Raw genomic sequence first — 24988 nt, 5'->3', positions numbered from 1 at the left:
CCTTCTTCCTACCTGTCTCTATATGATTTCCCTCGGATTGAGTATTTCCCTTCTGTGATGTATCTAGTTTAAAGTGTGAAGACCTTTAGTCAACGTAGTCTCACTACTCTGCCCGTCGGCTATGTATCACTTGGATAATAAAACTTAGATAGATCGATAAGACAATTAATGAATCACTACTGATGGGGGTGCCACAGGGTTCAATCCTCGGGCCGACTCTTTTCTCTGTATATATCAATGATGTTGCTCTTGCTGCGGGCGATTCCCTGATCCACCTCTACACAGACGACACCATTCTATATACTTCCGGCCCGTCCTTGGACACTGTGCTATCTAACCTCCAAACGACCTTCAATGCCATACAACACTCCTTCCGTGGCCTCCAACTGCTCTTAAACGCTAGTAAAACCAAATGCATGCTTTTCAACCGTTCGCTGCCTGCTCCCGCACGCCTGACCAGCATCACCACCCTGGATGTTTCCGACCTAGAATATGTGGACGTCTATAAGTACCTAGGTGTCTGGCTAGACTGCAAACTCTCCTTCCAGACTCATATCAAACATCTCCAATCGAAAATCAAATCAAGAGTCGGCTTTCTATTCCGCAACAAAGCCTCCTTCACTCACGCCGCCAAACTTACCCTAGTAAAACTGACTATCCTACCGATCCTCGACTTCGGCGATGTCATCTACAAAATTGCTTCCAACACTCTACTCAGCAAACTGGATGCAGTTTATCACAGTGCCATCCGTTTTGTCACTAAAGCACCTTATAACACCCACCACTGCGACTTGTATGCTCTAGTCGGCTGGCCTTCGCTACATATTCGTCGCCAGACCCACTGGCTCCAGGTCATCTACAAGTCCATGCTAGGTAAAGCTCCGCCTTATCTCAGTTCACTGGTCACGATGGCAACACCCTTCCGTAGCACGTGCTCCAGCAGGTGTATCTCACTGATCATCCCTAAAGCCAACACCTCATTTGGCCGCCTTTCGTTCCAGTTCTCTGCTGCCTGTGACTGGAACGAATTGCAAAAATCGCTGAAGTTGGAGACTTTTATCTCCCTCACCAACTTCAAACATCTGCTATCTGAGCAGCTAACCAATCGCTGCAGCTGTACATAGTCTATCGGTAAATAGCCCACCCATTTTTACCTACCTCATCCCCATACTGTTTTTATTTATTTACTTTTATGCTCTTTTGCACACCAATATCTCTACCTGTACATGACCATCTGATCATTTATCACTCCAGTGTTAATCTGCAAAATTGTAATTATTCGCCTACCTCCTCATGCCTTTTGCACACAATGTATATAGACTCCCCTTTTTTTCTCTACTGTGTTATTGACTTGTTAATTGTTTACTCCATGTGTAACTCTGTTCACACTGCTATGCTTTATCTTGGCCAGGTCGCAGTTGCAAATGAGAACTTGTTCTCAACTAGCCTACCTGGTTAAATAAAGGTGAAAAAAATAAAAATAAACTGGACACACCTTCCTCCTTGTCTTTTAATGGTAACTCACTTTGTCATGGAGTATTGGTCTCCGTTTCCAGTGTCCCGGTAGAGGGGAGTGTCAGAGTTGTTATCTCCCGGCACGGAACTGTCTTGGGAGGGTGTTTTACTCGAGACAAAATAAGACTACCGTTTATTTTTGGAAACACTGTTTTTTGTCTTTTACAATCAAACACACTTCAAAATACACAATTTGTTACTTGGTTACACACAGCGTTACTCAAAAACACGCAAATGCCTTAATGCTCTACAATGCCTGGTACAATGATAACACTTATCTCTAATAAAATATAATATTTCAACTTAATTGCCTTTAAAAGATGACAGGGAGAACCACGAGCTCAGGAGCGGTGTTGCAGTCGGTCAGAGATCTTTTAAGAATTTAGTTAGGTAGCGACTCCCCTCTACTGGCAGAGAGGGGTTGAATTGGAGTCGGTGCTTTACTAAATTTAGAGATTCAAGTTTGGACTGGATGAGAGAACCCGCTGGTGATTCCCTGCCCCACTGGAATATCGAAGAGTCTGTGCCACGCAACAGACTTTACCTAGCATGGACTTGTAGATGACCTGGAGGTACTGAGCTCAATCGAGAGGTTACGTTTCTGAGACTTTCTCTGGATGTAATTTGCGTCAGTATACACGCACCAAGGCCGAAGGCGACAGGACAGCTGTTCAATAGTTAAACGGTATATCAGAGAGACACTTCTCAGATCCAACAAGTTAGAATCTTTAAGTAATTTGAGTCAGGTGCCAATTACCCGAAGTCAAATGGTTGTCTAAATGAATTCAGAATTTTACAGGGACAGTGCACATTAATCAACGTTTCAGTAAAAATGCCGGTTTTAGCCAGCCGGCTAATTTTCAACCGCAGTCCCTGGGCAGGTTATTAAAAACAATTACAATATAGACAATAGCAACATAGAACAAGCAAGACATAGCATACAGACAGAGCAACATAGGACAAGCAAGACGTAGCATACAGACAGAGCAGCATAGAACAAAAAGCAGCAAGTCAAAATTCATAAAAGCAACAAAGTGTTTCCACACCTCACAAGCTACAGACAACAGACAACATGGAGAACGGCAACACACAGCTAGGGACCATGTTCACAAATCTGATTGACCTTTAGCCATGTCTTCAAGCATTTTGTGAAAGTGTGATATGTGGTGCAGTTATGTGTGTCTGATGGCAGTGTATTCCAGACATGGGAAGCTCTCACAGAGAATGCAGATTTACTAAAGGTGCTTTTCCTTAGGGGAACTATACAGTCACCTCTCATGGCAAACCTTGTGGATCTGCTGCCATATGTCTGGGTTTTCTGTTTAACAAAAATATTGAGTGGAGGGGGAGCCAGGCCATTAAGGATCTTGAATACAAGACATGCGTCGGTGTATTGCACAAGATTTTCCCAACTCAAGAGCTCATGCTTTCTAAGGATGTGACAATGATGATGGCTATTGGGCTTCCTATCAAGCACTTTGAGAGCCTGTTTGTAGACAGACTGAATAGGTTTTAATGTTGTACAGCAAGCTTGGGCCCAACTAGTCAAGCAGTATGTTAAGTGGGGGAGTATCATAGATTTGAAGTACAGTTTTGCTACCTCTGTAGTCAAACAATTTCATATAAATCGGAAATTAGCTAGGTTGAATTTGGTTATTTGAATTACCTTTTTCACATGCTTTTTTAAAAGAGAGGTTGGAATCAAGTATGATGCCAAGGTACTTAAAAATCGGATACCACCTGGAGCTTCTCCCCTGACACATAGACATCTGGCTCAGTAGCATCTGTTGCCCTCTTTGTGAAAAACATGCAAACAGTTTTTTTCACATTGAGATGCAAACACGAGTCACTGAGCCACTTTGTAACCTGGACCATTACAGTAGTGAGTTCTTGTGCAGCTTGTTGTTTGCTCTTTGCATGCACATATATCACTGTATCATCTGCATACATTTGAACTTCAGACCCAGTACAGACAGAAGGCAGATCATTAATGTACAGGCTGAACAGGAGGGGCCCCAGTATTGACCCTTGGGGCACGCCCACATCATAGCTACGAGTGGGCGACAGCTCATTGCTCACTCTGACACACTGAGTTCTGCCTTCAAGGTATGATTTCATCCATCTCAAGGCATCAGGGGAAAAGTTGAACTTGGACAATTTTGTGATGAGAATCTCATGGTTAACAGTATCAAAAGCCTTCCTTAGTTCCAGAAACACAGCCCCAACAGCACCCCATTTGTCCATCTTGGACTTCACATTTTCCAGAAGAAAGCAGTTGGCCGTTTCTGTAGAGTGTTTTCTCTGAAGCCAAACTGCATGGAGTGTAATGTGAAGGGGCTGTTGTTGAGGTGGGCAATCAGTTGTTCTGCTACACACTTTTCAACAACCTTTGACACCACAGGTAGTATACTAATGGGCCTGTAGTTACTCACGGTTAGCAGGGTCACATGAGTGTCCTCCCCTCTACAAACTTGGAGGACACACAGCTGATTTACCACACATTAACAACAGTTCATATATGGGCATCCGTTTATGACAGTGCCCTTACTCTATCAGCAATGAGTCTAACAGTTCCCATTCAGAGGTGTCACTTGAGGCAGAGGGTGGTTCTTCCTGACACCAGTCTTGTTCAGTAGTTGGTTGGCTTGAGTCATCTTCTGGTGACGTTGCCCAATCCGGTATTTCAGTAGGCGTGGTCATCTCTGTCTCTACAATTGGTGGGTAAGGCAGGGGAAGAGGACCAGGAGGTAGATCCATTTGGCGTTTCACTACAGTTTGATGTGGTTGTTTTGGGCTGTAAACTCTACATAAAGGCACAAAGACATTCCAGTCGCCTATGCTAGAGCATAAAGGAATCATCTGCTGCCTTACAATTTACAAATGGGCGTGAGGTGTCATAAAACCCCCATCCCAATCCATCTCCCCCTCTGTGGGAGAGACAGAGAGTTCTGTAGAGCTTATACACTGTAACCTGATCCTTTGGATCCTCACAGGAGAGTCATGACACAGTGCATGCCAGAGCAAAAACCAAGCCATGAGGTCAACGGAATTGTCCGTAGAGCTACGAGAAAGGATTGTGTCGAGGCACAGATCTGGGGAAAGGTACTAAATTTTTTGCAGCATTGAAGGTCCCCTAGAACACAGTGACCTTAATCATTCTTAAATGAAAGAAATTTAGAACCACCAAGACTCTTCCTATAGCTGGCCGCCTGGCCAAACTGAGCAATCAGGGGAGAAGGGCCTTGCTCATGGAGGTGAACAAGAACCCGATGGTCACTCTGACAGAGCTCCAGAGTTCCTCTGTGGAGATGGAAGAACCTTCCAGAAGGACAACCATCTCTGCAGCACTCCACCAATCAGGTCTTTATGGTCGAATGGCCATACGGAAGACACTCCTCAGTAAAAGGCACATAACATCCCAGTTGGAGTTTGCCAAAAGGCACCTAAAGGACTCACAGACCATGAGAAACAAGATTCTCTGGTCTGATGAATCCAAGATTGTGGCTTCGGGACAAGTCTCTGAATGTCCTTGACTGACCCAGCCAGAGCCCAGACGTGAACATCTCTGGAGAGACCTGAAATTAGCTGGGTAGCGACACTCCCCACCCAACCTGAGGGAGCTTGAGAAGATCTGCAGAGAAGAATGGGAGAAACTCTCCAAATACAGGTGTGCCAAGCTTGTAGCATCATAGCCAAGGCTGTAATTGCTGCCAAAGGTGCTTCAACAAAGTACTGACTAAAGGGTCTGAGTATTATTGAAAATTATGTAAATGGTCTGAATATTTTCCAAATGTATTGTATGTTGCTTGGCATTTATAAACACATTTCATGCTATTCTAATTCACTTTATGTACAAAAACACATTTAAGTGGTACTGACCCAACAATGATAAAGAGTCAATATGTGCACTCACCGGGGATAAGGATAAATCGCTCTGCTGTATAGCCAATAAGACAGGCTATACTGTTCAGTCAATTAAGTCTAGAATTTGAATAACTGCAAAAGACAGTGTTTGTCATTCTTCACAGTAATAGCTATTTACTTTCCAAACTATGATGAAATATTGCGAAATGCCTGGCTGGGCCTCTTTACTGACCGACGTAACTCCAAAAATTGTGGGCCCTTCCGACTGGAGGCAATGCAATTTAAAACAATCCACAGCTTATTCCTTTTAAAGAAGCTAATGATTCTCTGTGGCTAAATGTCTACCACTGTGTAGCTGCTAGCAATACTAATGATTAGTATGAGCACACTGCACACAAACAGAAAGGGACATTCCCATGCGGTTGTTGCCACTTCAGAATGCTGGCTTATTTTTTGGGTCAATTAAACATTACTGTTTGAATAAATCATGATAATAAAAAAAGCTAATTGTGAAACAAAAACGAACCATGACCAGGTACATGTTTTCCCTTGGACCCTGGCGAGCAATTAAAATTGTGTCGCACTGCCAAAGAAAAAATGATCACAAACGCCGTATCGTCTCAGTATCGAACCGAGTGGTGATAGTGTTGTCAGAGCAGAGTCATTGAGTAATGATAGTAGTAGTGATGTCTAAATCAGAACAGAGTCATTGAGTAATGATAGCAGTAGTGAAGTCTAAATCAGAACAGAGTCATTGAGTAATGATAGTAGTAGTGATGCTTCTTACCCTCACGTTCCCCTCAGAGCCCAGCTGCTTGCGGGGTTTGTCCGGCTCGGCCCGTGTTCCGTCAGGGTAAGCATGCATGTAGAAACACTTCCCTCCAAACGGACAGGTTCCCCGGCCCTGGTCAAAGTACTTACACGCCTTCTTACTACAGAAGGAAGACAACAGGACAGGAGAGAACAGGACACTGGGCAGGGTTAGAGTTAGGGACCAGCACCCTGGTCAAAGTATTTGTATGGCTAACTGCAGAAGGAAAACAATGACTTTTCAATGATCCAAGAACAGCTCAAGTAATCCCTACCATGACAATGAGTCATCATAAGGCTGCATCAAATTTAAGGCTGCATTGACAAACACAATGTAAGAAACACAATTTGTGTGCACCTAATTGCATGGAATACCTCTGTTTATCCTACAGCTATTGTAAGCAGTAATCATGAGCCTATGAACCAGAGTTACACTGTTAGCACTGAGGCGGTGTGCAATAGTAGGAAGACCACTTTATGATCTCGTCCCAAGATGGCGTAGCAGTAGGTCGTCCTGTCCTGTCGTGTCCCTGTATATATCGTTTATTTTTCGTTTTTTACATATTTTCTCCACATATCTCTTTGAAAACATTTTGCTAAACCCTAAGCTTCCAAATACTCTCCTGCAACCCGACTCACCCAATGTAGCTATTTTTCCTAAAGTATTTATATTTACTTCGGGACCCCTCAACTGAAGCTAGCCAGCTAACCAGCGGGTATGCTAGCGGTCTCCAGCTAACCGGTCATCAGCTAACCTGTAGCTCGGAAAGCTCTCGCCTGTTCGTACAACGCGACTTTAACCAGAGCACAACGGACCTATTTATTTTTCATCCCCGGATTCCCACCGCAAACGGAACATCTTTCAGCTGGAATTTTCAGCAACTAGCTATCTAGCTAAACCGCAACCTCGGATTACTCCTGGCTAGCGTTTCCACCCACTTAGCTTGAAGCTAGCCCGGCCGTAGCACCTGTGTTACCACAGTAGCATACTCCTGAGCTACAATACCCGGGCCCACGACCGGTCTACCGATGTCATCGCATGAAGAGGAATAAACAGACTCACCCCATCGCGACGTCCCCCAAAGGCTAACTCTCTAGCCCTCGCTATCTCCCTGCTTGCTAATTCGGCCTGCTAACTGCTAGCTTGTCCAGCTCCGGCCCGCTAACTGCTACCTTGTCTAGCCCGGGCCTACAAACTGTTAGCTTGTTAGCACAGGCCTGCTAACCGCCTGAATCGCCGCGTCTCAAACGCTCACCGGACCCATATTTACTTTCTATCTCTTTTGACTTTTAATTTGTTTATACCTTCCGGAAACCTGCCTCACCCAATGTGATACGGAATCGCTATCATTTTTTATTTATTTTTAGAACACACTCAAGAACCTCCAGAAGCTAACCAGCTAACTAGCTACAAGCTATTTAGTCATTGTTAGTTTTTTTTTTTTTACCTGGATAACACTCGCCAGGCCAGCTTCCCTGCCCCATCCACCGCTGCCCCCTGGACACTGATCTCTTGGCTACATAGCTGATGCACGCTGGACTGTCCATTAATCACGGTACTCCATTCTGCTTGTTTGTTCTATCTGTTGGCCCCGTTGCCTAGTCTACGCCATTTTACCTGCTGTTGTTGTGCTAGCTGATTAGCTGTTGTCTCGCCTACTGTTTTAGCTAGCTTTCCCAATTCAACACCTGTGATTACTGTATGCCTCGCTGTATGTCTATCTCAAATGTCAATATGCCTTGTATACTGTTGTTCAGGTTAGTTATCATTGTTTTAGTTCACAATGGAGCCCCTAGTTCCACTCTTCACGCCCCTGATAACTCCTTTGTCCCACCTCCCACACATGCGGTGACCTCACCCATTACCACCAGCATGTCCAGAGATACAACCTCCCTCATCATCACCCAGTGCCTGGGCTTACCTCCGCTGTACCCGCACCCCACCATACCCCTGTCTGCGCATTATGCCCTGAATATATTCTACCATGCCCAGAAACCTGCTCCTCTTATTCTCTGTCCCCAACGCTCTAGGCGACCAGTTTTGATAGCCTTTAGCCGCACCCTCATACTACTCCTTCTCTGTTCCGCGGGTGATGTGGAGGTAAACCCAGGCCCTGCATGTCCCCAGGCACCCTCATTTGTTGACTTCTGTGATCGAAAAAGCCTTGGTTTCATGCATGTCAACATCAGAAGCCTCCTCCCTAAGTTTGTTTTACTCACTGCTTTAGCACACTCTGCTAACCCTGATGTCCTTGCTGTGTCTGAATCCTGGCTCAGGAAGGCCACCAAAAATTCAGAGATTTCCATACCCAACTATAACATCTTCCGTCAAGATAGAACTGCCAAAGGGGGCGGAGTTGCACTTTACTGCAGAGATAGCCTGCAAAGTAATGTCATACTTTCCAGGTCCATACCCAAACAGTTCGAACTACTAATTTTGAAAATTACTCTCTCACGGTTGCCGCCTGCTACCGACCCCCCTCAGCTCCCAGCTGTGCCCTGGACACCATTTGTGAATTGATCGCCCCCCATCTAGCTTCAGAGTTTGTTCTGTTAGGTGACCTAAACTGGGATATGCTTAACACCTCGCCAGTCCTACAATCTAAGCTAGATGCCCTCAATCTCACACAAATCATCAAGGAACCCACCAGGTACAACCCTAACTCTGTAAACAAGGGCACCCTCATAGACGTCATCCTGACCAACTGGCCCTCCAAATACACCTCCGCTGTCTTCAACCAGGATCTCAGCGATCACTGCCTCATTGCCTGTGTCCGCTACGGAGCCGCAGTCAAACGACCACCCCTCATCACTGTCAAACGCTCCCTAAAACACTTCTGTGAGCAGGCCTTTCTAATCGACCTGGCCCGGGTATCCTGGAAGGACATTGACCTCATCCCGTCAGTTGAGGATGCCTGGTCATTCTTTAAAAGTAACTTCCTCACCATTTTAGATAAGCATGCTCCGTTCAAAAAATGCAGAACTAAGAACAGATACAGCCCTTGGTTCACCCCAGACCTGACTGCCCTCGACCAGCACAAAAACATCCTGTGGCGGACTGCAATAGCATCGAATAGTCCCCGTGATATGCAACTGTTCAGGGAAGTCCGGAACCAATACACGCAGTCAGTCAGGAAAGCTAAGGCCAGCTTCTTCAGGCAGAAGTTTGCATCCTGTAGCTCCAACTCCAAAAAGTTCTGGGACACCGTGAAGTCCATGGAGAACAAGAGCACCTCCTCCCAGCTGCCCACTGCACTGAGGCTAGGTAACACGGTCACCACTGATAAATCCATGATTATCGAAAACTTCAATAAGCATTTCTCAACGGCTGGCCATGCCTTCCGCCTGGCTACTTCAACCTCGGCCAACAGTTCCGCCCCCCCCGCTGCTCCTCGCCCAAGCCTCTCCAGGTTCTCCTTTAACCAAATCCAGATAGCAGATGTTCTGAAAGAGCTGCAAAACCTGGACCCGTACAAATCAGCTGGGCTTGACAATCTGGACCCTCTATTTCTGAAACTATCTGCCACCATTGTCGCAACCCCTATTACCAGCCTGTTCAACCTCTCTTTCATATCGTCTGAGATCCCCAAGGATTGGAAAGCTGCCGCAGTCATCCCCCTCTTCAAAGGGGGAGACACCCTGGACCCAAACTGTTACAGACCTATATCCATCCAGTTTCAACTATATCTGCTCCAGTTTCAACTTCCACCTGACTGTGCTGCTGCTCTAGTTTCAACTGTTCTGCCTTATTATTATTCGACCATGCTGGTCATTTATGAACATTTGAACATCTTGGCCATGTTCTGTTATAATCTCCACCCGGCACAGCCAGAAGAGGACTGGCCACCCCACATAGCCTGGTTCCTCTCTAGGTTTCTTCCTAGGTATTGGCCTTTCTAGGGAGTTTTTCCTAGCCACCGTGCTTCTACACCTGCATTGCTTGCTGTTTGGGGTTTTAGGCTGGGTTTCTGTACAGCACTTTGAGATATCAGCTGATGTACGAAGGGCTATATAAATAAATTTGATTTGATTTGATCCTGCCCTGCCTAAGGTCTTCGAAAGCCAAGTCAACAAACAGGTCACTGACCATCTCGAATCCCACCGCACCTTCTCCGCTGTGCAATCTGGTTTCCGAGCCGGTCATGGGTGCACCTCAGCCACACTCAAGGTACTCAACGATATCATAACCGCCATCGATAAAAGACAGTACTGTGCAGCCGTCTTCATCGACCTTGCCAAGGCTTTCGACTCTGTCAATCACCATATTCTTATCGGCAGACTCAGGAGCCTCGGTTTTTCGGATGACTGCCATGCCTGGTTCACCAATTACTTTGCAGACAGAGTTCAGTGCGTCAAATCGGAGGGCATGCTGTCTGGTCCTCTGGCAGTCTCTATGGGGGTGCCACAGGGTTCAATTCTCGGGCCGACTCTTTTCTCTGTGTATATCAATGATGTTGCTCTTGCTGCGGGCGATTCCCTGATCCACCTCTACGCAGACGACACCATTCTATATACCTTCGGCCCGTCTTTGGACACTGTGCTATCTAACCTCCAAACAAGCTTCAATGCCATACAACACTCCTTCCGTGGCCTCCAACTGCTCTTAAACGCTAGTAAAACCAAATGCATGCTTTTCAACCGGTCGCTGCCTGCACCCGCATGCCCGACTAGCATCACCACCCTGGATGGTTCCGACCTAGAATATGTGGACGTCTATAAGTACCTAGGTGTCTGGCTAGACTGCAAACTCTCCTTCCAGACTCATATCAAACATCTCCAATCGAAAATCAAATCAAGAGTCGGCTTTCTATTCCGCAACAAAGCCTCCTTCACTCACGCCGCCAAGCTTACCCTAGTAAAACTGACTATCCTACCGATCCTCGACTTCGGCGATGTCATCTACAAAATGGCTTCCAACACTCTACTCAGCAAACTGGATGCAGTCTATCACAGTGCCATCCGTTTCGTCACTAAAGCACCTTATACCACCCACCACTGCGACTTGTATGCTCTAGTCGGTTGGCCCTCGCTACATATTTGTCGCCAGACCCTCTGGCTCCAGGTCATCTACAAGTCCATGCTAGGTAAAGCTCTGCCTTATCTCAGCTCACTGGTCACGATGGCAACACCCATCCGTAGCACGCGCTCCAGCAGGTGTATCTCACTGATCATCCCTAAAGCCAACACCTCATTTGGCCGCCTTTCGTTCCAGTACTCTGCTGCCTGTGACTGGAACGAATTGCAAAAATCGCTGAAGTTGGAGACTTTTATCTCCCTCACCAACTTCAAACATCAGCTATCTGAGCAGCTAACCGATCGCTGCAGCTGTACATAGTCTATTGGTATATAGCCCACCCTTTCTCACCTACCTCATCCCCATACTGTTTTTATTTATTTACTTTTCTGCTCTTTTGCACACCAATATCTCTATCTGTACATGACCATCTGATCATTCATCACTCCAGTGTTATTCTGCAAAATTGTAATTATTTGCCTACCTCCTCATGCCTTTTGCACACATTGTATATAGACTCCCCCTTTGGTTTCTACTGTGTTATTGACTTGTTAATTGTTTACTCCATGTGTAACTCTTTGTTGTATGCTCACACTGCTATGCTTTATCTTGGCCAGGTCGCAGTTGCAAATGAGAACTTGTTCTCAACTAGCCTGCCTGGTTAAATAAAGGTGTTCTCAACTAGCCTACCTGGTTAAATAAAGGTGTTCTCAACTAGCCTACCTGGTTAAATAAAGGTGTTCTCAACTAGCCTACCTGGTTAAATAAAGGTGTTCTCAACTAGCCTACCTGGTTAAATAAAGGTGTTCTCAACTAGCCTACCTGGTTAAATAAAGGTGAAATAAAATAAATTAAAAAATGCAGCTCACCCTGCACTATCAACTCCAATGTAAATAACATGAGTAAGTCTACCTCTGATAAGCTTACCAGTAAAACATTAAAAACAATCAAGCAACCCAGAAGTGCTAAAAATAACCCATATTAACATATGTAGCCTAAGAAACAAGGTCCATGAAGTCAATAAATTAAAATAAAATTACATTGGTCACATACACATGGTTAGCAGAAGTTATTGCGAGTATAGTGAAATGCTTGTGCTTCTAGTTCTGACAGTGCAGCAAGTAATATCTAACAATTCCACAACAAATACCTCATACACACAAATCTAAGTAAGGAATGGAATAAGAACATATAATATATGGATGAGCAATGTCAGAGCGGCATAGACTAAGCTGCAAATGATAGTATAGAATACAGTATATACAGTGGGGCAAAAAAGTATTTAGTCAGCCACCAATTGTGCAAGTTCTCCCACTTAAAAAGATGAGAGAGGCCTGTAATTTTCATCATAGGTACACTTCAACTATGACAGACAAAATGAAAAAAAAATATCCAGAAAATCACATTGTATGATTTTTAATTAATTGATTTGCAAATCATGGTGGTAAATAAGTATTTGGCCAATAACAAAAGTTTCTCAATACTTTGTTATATACCCTTTGTTGGCAATGACAGAGGTCAAATGTATTCTGTAAGTCTTCACAAGGTTTTTACACACTGTTGCTGGTATTTTGGCCCATTCCTCCATGCAGATCTCCTCTAGAGCAGTGATGTTTTGGGGCTGTTGCTGGGCAACACGCACTTTTAACTCCCTCCAAAGATTTTCTATGGGGTTGAGATCTGGAGACTGGCTAGGCCACTCCAGGACCTTGAAATGCTTCTTACAAAGCCACTCCTTCCTTGCCCGGGCGGTGTGTTTGGGATCATTGTTATGCTGAAAGACCCAGCCACGTTTCATCTTCAATGCCCTTGCTGATGGAAGGAGGTTTAGCTGGTATTATGTTGTTCCACTATGAGGTTAGCTGGTATTATGTTGTTCTATTATGAGGTTAGCAGGTATTATGTTGTTCTACTATGAGGTTAGCTGGTATTATGTTGTTCTACTATGAGGTTAGCTGGTATTATGTTGTTCTACTATGAGGTTAGCTGGTATTACGTTGTTCTGAGGTTAGCTGGTATTATGTTGTTCTACTATGAGGTTAGCTGGTATTATGTTGTTCTACTATGAGGTTAGCTGGTATTATGTTGTTCTACTATGAGGTTAGCTGGTATTATGTTGTTCTACTATGAGGTTAGCTGGTATTATGTTGTTCTACTATGAGGTTAGCTGGTATTATGTTGTTCTACTATGAGGTTAGCTGGTATTATGTTGTTCTACTATGAGGTTAGCTGGTATTACGTTGTTCTTCTATGAGCAAACAACCACTCCAAGGCTCAGTGAGCGAGTGACGTTTGAAACGCTATTAGCGCACACTAACTAGCCAGCCATTTCACTTTGGTTACACCAGCCTCATCTCGGGAGTTGATATGCTTGAAGTCATAAACAGCTCAATGCTTGACGCACAACGAAGAGCTGCTGGCAAAACGTACGAAAATGCTGTTTGAATGAATGTTTACGCGCCTGCTTCTGCCTACCACCGCTCAGTCAGATACTTGTATGCTTGTATGCTCAGTCAGATTATACGCACTGCATGACACGCTAGATAATATCTAGTAATATCATCAACTAGTGATTATGATTGATTGATAGTTTTTTATAAGATAAGTTTAATGCTAGCTAGCAACTTACCTTGGCTTACTGCATTCGTGTAACAGGCAGTCTGCTTGTGGAGTGCAACAAGAGGCAGGTGGTTATTGAGTTGGACTAGTTAACTGTAAGGTTGCAAGATTGGATCCCCCGAGCTGACAAGGTGAAAATCTGCCGTTCTGCCCCTGAACGAGGCAGTTAACCCACCATTCCTAGGCCGTCATTGAAAGTAAGAATGTGTTCTTAACTGAATTGCCTAGTTAAATAAAGGTGAAAAAAAAATACAAAAACATCGGCAAAGTCGGTGTCTAAAAATATCGATTTCCGATTGTTATGAAAGCTTGAAATCTGCCCTAATTAATCGGCCATTCCGATTAATCGGTCGACCTCTAATCCAGATACTGACTGTTAGCACTTGGTGGTCTATAGCAGCTTCCCACAAGAATGGGCTTTAGGTGAGGCAGATGAACCTGTAGCCATATTACTTCCAACAGTATTTAACATTAGATCGTCTCTAAGCTTTACAGGAATGTGGTTCTGAATATAGACCGCAACACCGCCTCCGTTGGCAGTTCTGTCTTTTCTGTAGATGTTATAGCCATGTATTGCTACCAATGTATCATCAAAGGTGTCATCTAAGTGAGTTTCAGAGATAGTCAGAATATGAATGTGTACCAGTCAAAAGTCCATCATTACTATATATATATATATATATATATATATATATATATATATATATATATATATATATATATATATATATATATATATATATATATAAACACACACACACCTGACTCCAGACTTGAAGTCCTCTATCAGTCTGTTCTTCTCATCCTGGTCCTCCACCCAGTAACCACTGGGGATGACAAACTCAGACACCACTCTGCACTCTGGACATGACCTGACCACAGACAGACACACACAGTTACCCACAACATTGTATACTATGTCCAGTAATTCTGTGCTACTTCATAACTGCTGAGTACCAGTGGCATCCTGTTGAAACTCTCTGAAGTGATCAGGGTTACATGATTAACTGATACAGCATTACTCAGTAATAACAGTGGAGGTTAGACATGCCTTTATATTAGCCCCCTGGTGGTTACTGTGGTAAATCAACTATCACATCCTCACTATTATGTAGAAGCTCCACTACCACAGTATATTAGCAACCATCAACACTTGATGATCTTGTTCTCAAACTGCTTGGTGTTTATAGTAGTTATCAACTCACTTGTTCTCAAACTGCTTGGCGCAGCGCCACTGGCGGATGCAGGAGAGGCAGTATGTGTGGCAGCAGGAAGAGAGGATCCCGAAGCGTCTCTCTGAGGCAGCAGCTTTCTCATAAACCACCTCCATACAGATAGAACACACCTTGTCCTGGCTGTGCTGCGCTGAAAACGCCTTCTCCATGTCCGCCTCGAACACCAACATACACATCTGACAGCGGCGGGTGATACATGTACCTATTAATATCCTAAACAGTATCATCTTCAGACAACAGTTTTGTTTGACTTGCCCATTGTCCTCCACATAGGACACACTTCTATCAACATAAAGATGCATCAGACAGTGTAATTAGAGACTACAGAACCACGTGGCCTCATACATTCTGGTGAGCTCTCCTCTGATCGTGGTCATGTCGGGGTTAGGGTTCAAATATGGGTCTTACCTTCTCGTGAGCTCTCCTCTGCTCAGGGTTGTGTGGGTGGAGCACCTGCAGACGGCAGATATCACACATATCACCGTGGAGATAGGGACAGGTGTTTCCGTAGTTACACTGTCCTGCAGCGGCGTAGGGACAGAGCTGTGGCTGGGGGCCAGCGACATGGTAGGGGCCGGCCGTGGCAGAACACTCCAGACCGGTCCTGATGGCATCCAGGTAGGAGTGTGGAGGTTTGGCATGGGCACTGTTGTCATGGTACTCCGTCCAACAGTCCACCTCTGAGCCACCCCCACCGAAGGGCATCATTGTACTGTCACACCCCAGGGCTGGAACACACAGGCACAAACAGAGAGAGAAAGACAGTTAAAGCCAAGGCCACAGAACACTGGATTCACCATTGATACTACTGGCTGCATCACATGGACACCTCCTAGTGACAAACTACATACTAAAACGATTGGTTTAAATTTGAGACAACTATACAGTTGAAGTCAGAAGTTCACACACTTAGGTTGGAGTCATTAAAACTCGCTTTTCAACCACTCCACAAATTTCTTGTTAACAAACTATAGTCTTGGCAAGTTGTTAGGACATCTACTTTGTGCATGACACAAGTCATTTTTCCAACAATTATTTACAGACAGATTATTTCACTTATAATTCACTATATCACAATTCAAGAGGGTGAGAAGTTTACATACACTAAGTTGACAGTGCCTTTAAGCAGCTTGGATAAATTCCAGAAAATGATATCATGGCTTTAGAAGCTGCTGATAGGCTAATAGACATCACTTGAGTCAAATGGAGGTGTACCTGTGGATGTATTTGGAAATAAATTGTAGACCTCCACAAGTCTGGTTCATCATTGGGAGCAATTTCCAAACGCCTGAAGGTACCATGTTCATCTGTACAAACAATAGTACGCAAGTATAAACACCATGGGACCACGCAGCCGCCATACCAAATCAATCCCAGAACAAAAGCAAAGGACCTTGTGAAGATGCTGGAGGAAACAGGTACAAAAGTATCTATATCCACAGTAAAACAAGTCCTATATCGACATAACCTGAAAGTCCTCTCAGCAAGGAAGAAACCACTGCTCCAAAACCGCCATAAAAAGGCCAGACTACGGTTTGCAACTGCACATGGGGACAAAGATCGTACTTTTTGGAGAAATGTCCTCTGGTATGATGAAACAAAAATAGAACTGTTTGGCCATAATGACCATTGTTACGTTTGGAGGGAAAAGGGGGAAGCCGAAGAATACCATCCCAACCGGCGCCGACAGAGATGGCCGCCTCGCTTCGCGTTCCTAGGAAACTATGCAGTTTTTTGTTTTTTTACGTGTTATTTCTTACACTAGTACCCCAGGTCATTTTAGGTTTCATCACATACAGCCGAGAAGAACTACTGAATATAAGATCAGCGTCAACTCACCACCAGTACGACCAAGAATATGTTTTTCGCGATGCGGATCCTGTGTTCTGCCTTACAACCAGCGCCACGGGATGGTTCCCATGCAGCGACCCAAAAAAAACGACTCAGAAAAAGTGGGAAACGAAGCGGTCTTCTGGTCAGACTCCGGAGACGGGCACATCGTGCACCACTCCCTAGCATTCTTCTTGCCAATGTCCAGTCTCTTGACAACAAGGTTGATGAAATCCGAGCAAGGGTAGCATTCCAGAGGGACATCAGAGACTGTAACGTTCTCTGTTTCACGGAAACGTGGCTCACTGGAGAGACGCAATCCGAAGCGGTGCAGCCAGCGGGTTTCTCCACGCATCGCGCGGACAGAAACAAACATCTTTCTGGTAAGAAGAGGGGCGGGGGCGTATGCCTTATGGCCAACGTGACATGGTGTGATGAAAGAAACATACAGGAACTCAAATCCTTCTGTTCACCTGATTTAGAATTCCTCACAATCAAATGTAGACCGCATTATCTACCAAGAGAATTCTCTTCGATTATAATCACAGCCGTATATATCCCCCCCCAAGCAGACACATCGATGGCTCTGAACGAACTTTATTTAACTCTCTGCAAACTGGAAACGATTTATCCGGAGGCTGCATTCATTGTAGCTGGGGATTTTAACAAGGCTAATCTGAAAACAAGACTCCCTAAATTTTATCAGCATATCGATTGCGCAACCAGGGGTGGAAAGACCCTGGATCATTGTTACTCTAACTTCCGCGACGCATATAAGGCCCTGCCCCGCCCCCCTTTCGGAAAAGCTGACCACGACTCCATTTTGTTGATCCCTGCCTACAGACAGAAACTAAAACAAGAAGCTCCCACGCTGAGGTCTGTCCAACGCTGGTCCGACCAAGCTGACTCCACACTCCAAGACTGCTTCCATCACGTGGACTGGGAGATGTTTCGTATTGCGTCAGCCAACAACATTGACGAATACGCTGATTCGGTGTGCGAGTTCATTAGAACGTGCGTTGAAGATGTCGTTCCCATAGCAACGATTAAAACATTCCCCAACCAGAAACCGTGGATTGATGGCAGCATTCGTGTGGAACTGAAGGCGCGAACCACTGCTTTTAAATCAGGGCAAGGTGTCTGGTAACATGACTGAATACAAACAGCGCAGCTATTCCCTCCGCAAGGCTATCAAACAAGCTAAGCGCCAATACAGAGACAAAGTAGAATCTCAATTCAACGGCTCAGACACAAGAGGCATGTGGCAGGGTCTACAGTCAATCACGGACTACAGGAAGAAACCCAGCCCAGTCACGGACCAGGATGTCTTGCTCCCAGGCAGACTAAACAACTTTTTTGCCCGCTTTGAGGACAATACAGTGCCACTGACACGGCCTGCAACGAAAACATGCGGTCTCTCCTTCACTGCAGCCGAAGTGAGTAAGACATTTAAACGTGTTAACCCTCGCAAGGCTGCAGGCCCAGACGGCATCCCCAGCCGCGCCCTCAGAGCATGCGCAGACCAGCTGGCCGGTGTGTTTACGGACATATTCAACCAATCCCTATACCAGTCTGCTGTTCCCACATGCTTCAAGAGGGCCACCATTGTTCCTGTTCCCAAGAAAGCTAAGGTAACTGAGCTAAACGACTACCGCCCCGTAGCACTCACATCCGTCATCATGAAGTGCTTTGAGAGACTAGTCAAGGACCATATCACCTCCACCCTACCTGACACCCTTGACCCACTCCAATTTGCTTACCGCCCAAATAGGTCCACAGACGATGCAATCTCAACCACACTGCACACTGCCCTAACCCATCTGGACAAGAGGAATACCTATGTGAGAATGCTGTTCATCGACTACAGCTCGGCATTCAACACCATAGTACCCTCCAAGCTCGTCATCAAGCTCGAGACCCTGGGTCTCGACCCCGCCCTGTGCAACTGGGTACTGGACTTCCTGACGGGCCGCCCCCAGGTGGTGAGGGTAGGCAACAACATCTCCTCCCCGCTGATCCTCAACACTGGGGCCCCACAAGGGTGCGTTCTGAGCCCTCTCCTGTACTCCCTGTTCACCCACGACTGCGTGGCCACGCACGCCTCCAACTCAATCATCAAGTTTGCGGACGACACAACAGTGGTAGGCTTGATTACCAACAACGACGAGACGGCCTACAGGGAGGAGGTGAGGGCCCTCGGAGTGTGGTGTCAGGAAAATAACCTCACACTCAACGTCAACAAAACTAAGGAGATGATTGTGGACTTCAGGAAACAGCAGAGGGAACACCCCCCCATCCACATCGATGGAACAGTAGTGGAGAGGGTAGCAAGTTTTAAGTTCCTCGGCATACACATCACAGACAAACTGAATTGGTCCACTCACACAGACAGCATCGTGAGGAAGGCGCAGCAGCGCCTCTTCAACCTCAGGAGGCTGAAGAAATTCGGCTTGTCACCAAAAGCACTCACAAACTTCTACAGATGCACAATCGAGAGCATCCTGGCGGGCTGTATCACCGCCTGGTATGGCAACTGCACCGCCCTCAACCGTAAGGCTCTCCAGAGGGTAGTGAGGTCTGCACAACGCATCACCGGGGGCAAACTACCTGCCCTCCAGGACACCTACACCACCCGATGCTACAGGAAGGCCATAAAGATCATCAAGGACATCAACCACCCGAGCCACTGCCTGTTCACCCCGCTGTCATCCAGAAGGCGAGGTCAGTACAGGTGCATCAAAGCTGGGACCGAGAGACTGAAAAACAGCTTCTATCTCAAGGCCATCAGACTGTTAAACAGCCACCACTAACATTGAGTGGCTACTGCCAACACACTGTCAATGCCACTGACTCTACTCCAGCCACTTTAATCATGGGAATTGATGGGAAATGATGTAAATATATCACTAGCCACTTTAAACAATGCTACCTTATATAATGTTACTTACCCTACATTATTCATCTCATATGCATACGTAGATACTGTACTCTATATCATCGACTGCATCCTTATGTAATACATGTATCACTAGCCACTTTAACTATGCCACTTGGTTTACATACTCATCTCATATGTATATACTGTACTCGATATCATCTACCGTATCTTGCCTATGCTGCTCTGTACCATCACTCATTCATATATCCTTATGTACATATTCTTTATCCCCTTACACTGTGTATAAGACAGTAGTTTTTTTTGGAATTGTTAGTTAGATCACTTGTTCGTTATTACTGCATTGTCGGAACTAGAAGCACAAGCATTTCGCTACACTCGCATTAACATCTGCTAACCATGTGTATGTGACAAATACATTTGATTTGATTTGATTTGAAGCACGGGGGTGGCAGCATCATGTTGTGAGGGTGCTTTGCTGCAGGAGGGACTGGTGCACTTCACAAAATAGATGGCATCATGATGACGAAAAATTATGTGGATATATTGAAGCAACATCTCAAGACATCAGTCAGGAAGTTAAAGCTTGGTCACAAATGGGTCTTCCAAATGAACAATGACCCCAAGCATACTTCCAAAGTTGTGGTAAAACAGCTTAAGGACAACAAAGTCAAGGTGAAACATTTGACCCAAGTTTAAATTGTTTAAGGCAATGCTACCAAATACGAATTGAGTGTATGTAAACTTCTGACCCACTGGGAATGTGATGAAAGAAATAAAAGCTGAAATAAATCACTCTATTATTATGAAAATGTCATTAAAATAAATTGGTGATCCTAACTGACCTAACACAGGGAATTTTTACTAAATGTATTTGGCTAAGGTGCATGTAAAACTCCGACTTCAACGGTACCCTCTCACATGTAGACTAATATAATATTAACTTTCGCAAAATTCTACAACAAATGTTAACGTCTCAGGAACAGGAGTAGAGAAATAAGATCTTTCTTTCAGCATGTCTTGGGAAAATGTATTGACTTCAAATGTGAATGCGTGTGTAATGTCATCTTTGACATTATTATGCAAGCAGAAAGTACACTACATGACCAAAAGTATGACGAGCAGGTGTCCACAAACATCTCATTCCAAAATCATGGGCATTAATATGGAGTCGGCCCCCCCTTTGCTGCTATAACAGCCTCCACTCTTTTGTTGATTACATTCTGTAATTACATTCTGTAAATTGATTTTTATTTGGATTTCATACATGGACATACACAAAATAGTCCAAATTGGTGAAGTGAAATATATTTTTTTTTTTTTTAAACAGAAAAGTGGTGCGTGCATTTGTAGTCACCCCCTTTGCTATGAAGCCCCTAAATAACATCTGGTGCAACCAATTACCTTCAGAAGTCACAATTAGTTAAATAAAGTCTACCTGTGTGTAATCTAAGTGTCACATGATCTCAGTGTAATATACACTGCTCAAAAAAATAAAGGGAACACTTAAACAACACAATGTAACTCCAAGTCAATCACACTTCTGTGAAATCAAACTGTCCACTTAGGAAGCAACACTGATTGACAATAAATGTCACATGCTGTTGTGCAAATGGAATAAACAACAGGTGGAAATTATAGGCAATTAGCAAGACACCCCCAATAAAGGAGTGGTTCTGCAGGTGGTGACCACAGACCACTTCTCAGTTCTGATGCTTCCTGGCTGATGTTTTGGTCACTTTTGAATGCTGGCGGTGCTTTCACTCTAGTGGTAGCATGAGACGGAGTCTACAACCCACACAAGTGGCTCAGGTAGTGCAGCTCATCCAGGATGGCACATCAATGTGAGCTGTGACAAGAAGGTTTGATGTGTCTGTCAGTGTAGTGTCCAGAGCATGGAGGCGCTACCAGGAGACAGGCCAGTACATCAGGAGACGTGGAGGAGGCCGTAGGAGGGCAACAACCCAGCAGCAGGACCGATACCTCCGCCTTTGTGCAAGGAGGAGCACTGCCAGAGCCCTGCAAAATGACCTCCAGCAGGCCATAAATGTGCATGTGTCTCCTCAGACACCATGAGGGTGGTATGAGGGCCCGACGTCCACAGGTCAGGGTTGTGCTTACAGCCCAACACCGTGCAGGACTTTTGGCATTTGCCAGAGAACACCAAAATTGGCAAATTCGCCACTGGCGCCCTGTGCTCTTCACAGATGAAAGCAGATTCACACTGAGCACGTGACAGACGTGACAGAGTCTGGAGACACCATGGAGAACGTTCTGCTGCCTGCAACATCCTCCAGCATGACCGGTTTGGCGTTGGGTCAGTCATGGTGTGGGGTGGCATTTCTTTGGGGGGCCGCACAACCCTCCATGTGCTCGCCAGAGGTAGCCTGACTGCCATTAGGTACCGAGATGAGATCCTCAGACCCCTTGTGAGACCATATGCTGGTGCGGTTGGCCCTGGGTTTCTCCTAATGCAAGACATTGCTAGACCTCATGTGGCTGGAGTGTCAGCAGTTCCTGCAAGAGGAAGGCATTGATGCTATGGACTGGCCCGCCCGTTCTCCAGACCTGAATCCAATTGAGCACATCTGGGACATCATGTCTCGCTCCATCCACCAACGCCACGTTGCACCACAGACTGTCCAGGAGTTGGCGGATGCTTTAGTCCAGGTCTGGGAGGAGATCCCTCAGGAGACCATCCGCCACCTCATCAGGAGCATGCCCAGGCGTTGTAGGGAGGTCATACAGGCACGTGGAGGCCACACACACTACTGAGCCTCATTTTGACTTGTTTTAAGGACATTACATCAAAGTTGGATCAGCCTGTAGTGTGGTTTTCCACTTTAATTTTAGTGTACCCTTTAAATTTTTGAGCAGTATACATACATACATACATACATACACACACACGTGTTCTGTAAGGCCCCAGAGTCTGCAACGCCACCAAGCAAGCGGCACCATGAAGACCAAGGTGCTCTCCAAACAGGTCACGGACAAAGTTGTGGAGAGGTACAGATCAGGGTTGGGTTTTAAAAACATCAGACATCCGAAACTTTGAACATCCCACGGAAGACCATTATATCCATTATATAGGACCACTTTAAGCTGTACACTCCACAGAGCTGGGCTTTACGGAAGTGTGGGCAGAAAGAAAATCATCGCTAGCGTCCCACATATCCCAGAGAAGTTAAAACACTCGAGTGTTGCTTTAGCAGTACGCATAGGGTCATTGTCCTGCTGGAAGGTGAAACCTCCATCTCAGTCTCAAATCTCTGGGAGACTGAAACAGGTTTCCCTCAAGAATTTCCCTGTATTTAGCGCCATCCATCATTCCTTCAATTCTGACCAGTCCCTGCTGGTGAAAAACATCCCCACAGCATGATGCTGCAACTGCTATGCTTCATGCGCCAAATTCAAAACAGAAATCCCATAATTAAAATTCCTCAAACATACAAGTATTTTACACCATTTTAAAGATAAACTTCTTGTAAATCCAGCCAGTGTCCGATTTCAAATAGGCTTTACGCGAAAGCACACCAAACATTTTATGTTAGGTCAGCACCTAGTCACAGAAAACCATACAGCCATTTTCCAGCCAAGGAGAGTGCTCACAAAAATCAGAAATAGCGATTAAATTAAATCACAAACCTTTTCATCTTCATCAGATGGCACTCACAGGACTTCATGTTAGTTTCATGTTGTGTTTTGTTCGATAAAGTTAATCTTTATGTCCAAAAACCTCATTTGAAATTGGTGTGTTATGATCAGAAATGCATGGTCTCAAACAAACATCCCGTGAAAGTGCAGAGAGCCACGTCAAATTACAGGAATACTCATAAAGATTGATAAAAGATACAAGTGTTATGCATGGAAATATAGATACACTTCTCCTTAATGCAACCGCTGTGTCAGATTTCAAAAAGGCTTTACGGCGAAAGCACACCTTGCGATTATGTTAGGTCAGCGCTAGTCACAGAAAAACATCCAGCCATTTTCCAAAGGAGAGGTGTCAGAAAAGTCAGAAATAGCGTTATAAATATTCACTAACCTTTGATGATCTTTATCGGAATGCACTCTCAGGAATCCCAGTTCCACAATAAATGTTTGTTTTGTTTGATAAAGTCCATCATTTATGTCCAAATACCTCCTTTTTGTTAGAGCGTTTAGCCCAGTAAACCAAATGCATAATGCGCGATCACTTGTTCAGACGAAATGTCAAAAAAGTTCTATTACAGTTCGTAGAAGCATGTCAAACGATGTATAGAATCAATCTTTAGGATGTTTTTATCATAAATCTTCAATAATGTTCTAGCCGGAGAATTCCTTTGTCTTTAGAAATGCAAATGGAACGCAGCTACCACTCACAGGCGCACGCGTGATCAGCTAATGGCACTCTGCCAGACCTCTGGCTCAAACAGCTCTCTTTCTCTCCCCTTTCACAGCAGAAGCCTGAAACAAGGTTATAAAGACTGTTGACATCTAGTGGAAGCCTTAGTAAGTGCAATATGAACGCATAGACACTGTGTATTCGATAGGCAATGACTTGAAAAACTACAAACCTCAGATTTCCCACTTCCTGGTTGGATTCTTTTCTCAGGTTTTTGCCTGTCATGAGTTCTGTTATACTCACAGGCAGCATTCAAACAGTTTTAGAAACTTCTGAGTGTTTTCTATCCAAATCTACTAAGTATATGCATATTATAGCTTTCGGGCCTGAGTAGCAGGCAGTTTACTCTGGGCATCTTTTTATCCAAGCTACTCAATACTGCCGCCCAGTCACAAAGAAGTTAAGGGGAAACATTTAAATGTCTTGGAATGGCCTAGTCAAAGCCCAGACCTCAACCCAATTGGGAATCTGTGGGATGACTTAAAGATTGCAGTACACCAGCAGAACCCATCCAACTGGAAGGAGCTGGAGCAGTTTTGCCTTGAAAAATGGGCAAAAAACCCAGGGGCTAGATGTGCCAAGCTTATAGAGACATACCCCAAGAGACTTGCAGATGTAATTGTTGCAAAAGGTGGCTCTACAAAGTATTGACTTTGGGGTGGTGAATAGTTATGCACACTCAAGTTCAGTTTTTGTCTTGTTTCTTGTTTGTTTCACAATGAAAAATATTTTGCTTCTTCAAAGTGGTAGGCATGTTGTGTAAATTAAATGATACAAATGATACAAATAATTTTTAATTCCAGGCAACAAAATAGGAA

At 44.8% G+C, this 24988-nt stretch overlaps 1 protein-coding gene across 1 annotated transcript in view; it reads right to left on the bottom strand.

Annotated features, from left to right (window-relative positions):
• LOC109900007 (probable E3 ubiquitin-protein ligase makorin-2) overlaps positions 1-24988 on the bottom strand; it is a 60371-nt gene that overhangs the window by 9334 nt on the left and 26049 nt on the right. The window contains exons 4-7 of the mRNA XM_020495717.2: positions 15466-15785; positions 15028-15233; positions 14584-14694; positions 6167-6311 (exon numbers count right to left, since the gene is read on the bottom strand). Coding sequence (XP_020351306.2) covers positions 6167-6311; positions 14584-14694; positions 15028-15233; positions 15466-15785 — 782 coding nt within the window. The remainder of the gene's footprint in view (positions 1-6166; positions 6312-14583; positions 14695-15027; positions 15234-15465; positions 15786-24988) is intronic.

The sequence above is a fragment of the Oncorhynchus kisutch genome, linkage group LG1, assembly GCF_002021735.2.
Source record: "Oncorhynchus kisutch isolate 150728-3 linkage group LG1, Okis_V2, whole genome shotgun sequence".
Taxonomy (NCBI): Eukaryota; Metazoa; Chordata; class Actinopteri; order Salmoniformes; family Salmonidae; genus Oncorhynchus; species Oncorhynchus kisutch.
This window is presented reverse-complemented; position numbering and strand designations above follow the sequence as displayed.